At 35.8% G+C, this 2292-nt stretch overlaps 1 protein-coding gene across 1 annotated transcript in view; it reads left to right on the plus strand.

Annotated features, from left to right (window-relative positions):
- The window catches only part of LOC128247375 (chromatin complexes subunit BAP18-like), a 16296-nt gene extending 15827 nt beyond the window's left edge, over nt 1-469 (plus strand). The window contains exon 3 of the mRNA XM_052966761.1: nt 347-469. Coding sequence (XP_052822721.1) covers nt 347-452 — 106 coding nt within the window. The 3' untranslated portion in view covers nt 453-469. The remainder of the gene's footprint in view (nt 1-346) is intronic.
- The last annotated feature ends 1823 nt before the right edge of the window (nt 470-2292 follow it).

Consider the following 2292-nt stretch of genomic DNA (forward strand, 5'->3'; position numbering starts at 1 on the left):
GGCACCTTCCTGGCACGTGTAAAGACATTTGAGCGAGATCGTGCCAGTGTCACTGGACTTGCTCCTGTGCAGGTGGCACGTAAAATACACCATTTTGAGTGTGGCCGTTGCCAGTACCACCTGACTGGTCTTCATGCTGGTGGCACGTAAAAGCACCCACTACACTCTCAGAGTAGTTGGCGTTAGGAAGGGCATCCAGCTGTAGAAACTCTGCCAAATCAGATTGGAGCCTGGTGTAGCCATCTGGTTCACCAGTTCTCAGTCAAATCGTCCAACCCATGCTAGCATGGAAAGCAGACATTAAACGATGATGATGATGATATATTTGTAATTTGTTAAATTTCAGTGGTAAATGGACAGAGCAAGAAATAGAACTACTAAAATCATCAGTGAAACGGTTTGGAGAAGATTTGAATAAAATCAGTGATGTCATAAAAAACAGAACTACGTAAGTTAAACCATTTTACTATTTGGTATTTTTTTAAACCCTTTTGTTATATTTCTAACCTAAATGTGATTTTTGGAACACAATTTAACAAAATGTTCTTAACCAAATCTATTGCATAATTTTTGTCTCAAAGTGAATCTAATTACAGGTAAGTAATGGTAAATTCAACAAAATACATTATTTGAATTTTGCTTACACATCAGCATAGAAAATGAGTTATTAGCTAACAGTGAAAATTTGTGCAAATTACTGGATTATCTATAAGTTGAACTCAGTGCACATGAGGCATGAGTACCACAAAGGTAAAACAATGAAATACTGGAATTTGTCTTTGAAGAAGAAGCTAAGGACATAAATAAATGAGGAAAAGACAATATATAGCTAATCAGTTTATATGAACTAAAAATTTTCATAGTTGTTGGTCAGTATAGTATTGTCACTGGTACCAAATTCTGTTTGATGGGGGAAAATTTATTCCAGTTTACCATTAGCTACAACATTAAGCAGACAAAAGGGAAATTGATAACAATGACAATTGCCAGGATACTTGTAGTGAGGAGATGGTGAGAACAAATAAAAATTATGATAAGAATAATGATACTAGTGATGTGTGGTGAGAGGTAATGTGACTTGTAGTAGAATGCCATAAACCATCTGCTAGCTAGCAGACCTATTCTGTGACCTTGGAGTGTGTATACAAGGGAAAATTAAATGAAAAAATAGGAGGAAATCTAATGGGGGTGAGTGTGCCCTAAACAGTTAAAGCAGAAACTAAGAATTTAGAGTTTAATTGAAAAGTGGTCAAGAAATTTATAAGCTATGTTAGTTTTGAACGAATATGAATTGAAGGTATATAAAATAGAGAAAATATGGAAAAAACAAATATAGAAAAAATAAATAAATAACTGTATAGATTGAAAATTACTACTCAGGTAATAATATAGATATAACAACCCTATAAAAGAGACTAAGGGTAAAAAGGGATTAGGGTTAAATATATAACATTTAAAAAATTAATTAATTATAAGAGTTTAGAATTAGCAGAAATAAAGTATGATATTAATTACATAGTAAGTTGCTAATTCTTGTGGAGTAGTAGGGAGTGAAAATTGATAGTTAGCTAGCAATATCGATATATAGCAACCCTATAAAGGGGACTGCAGGAGGTCGTGGTTGAGATAAAGCATAAATATATGAAGTTTAATCTTCCCAGAAGATTTTATACCTATGTGTTTTGCCTGTGAGGAACCTGGCTGAAGCTCCTCTCCACCTTACCTCTTGAACATACAGTAACATGCTTCTGTTCAAGCATCTCCACAATCTCACTAAACCTACCGTTCAGTGTGCTTACATTGACAGTGCCAACTCTGAAAACTGGGAAAGAGATGTGGGAGGGAACATGGGAAGGAGAGATGGTATTCAGCACCTGAAAAGAAGGTTTCAATGATCGGTGGATAACAGACATGTCACATCAGCTGTTCTCACTTCATTCAAACATATTAAAATTGTTGCCCCTATTGGGAGTGAGTGAAATGTAAGAATTATAAATATAAGTGTTATGAACAGTGTAAATATAAACGTTATTGCTGCAAACATAAATTGGTCAGTGTTTAAATTAAGTAAATGAGCCGCTATTGGTTAGTCCATTATATATATAGAGAAAGAGGATTTGTTAATTTACTAAGTAACACATTTCCTTTTGGCGCATGCAGTTGCGTGGATGATTGCTGCTGGTGGGGGTGGGGTGGGGCACTATGCAAGTCTTCTGGTACTGAAGCGAGGCAGAGCCTTGTGGGGGTTTCCAGTATAAGAGAAGGGATTTCCAATATTGGTGGTGGGGTGGG

Source organism: Octopus bimaculoides, chromosome 3 (assembly GCF_001194135.2).
Source record: "Octopus bimaculoides isolate UCB-OBI-ISO-001 chromosome 3, ASM119413v2, whole genome shotgun sequence".
Classification (NCBI taxonomy): domain Eukaryota; kingdom Metazoa; phylum Mollusca; class Cephalopoda; order Octopoda; family Octopodidae; genus Octopus; species Octopus bimaculoides.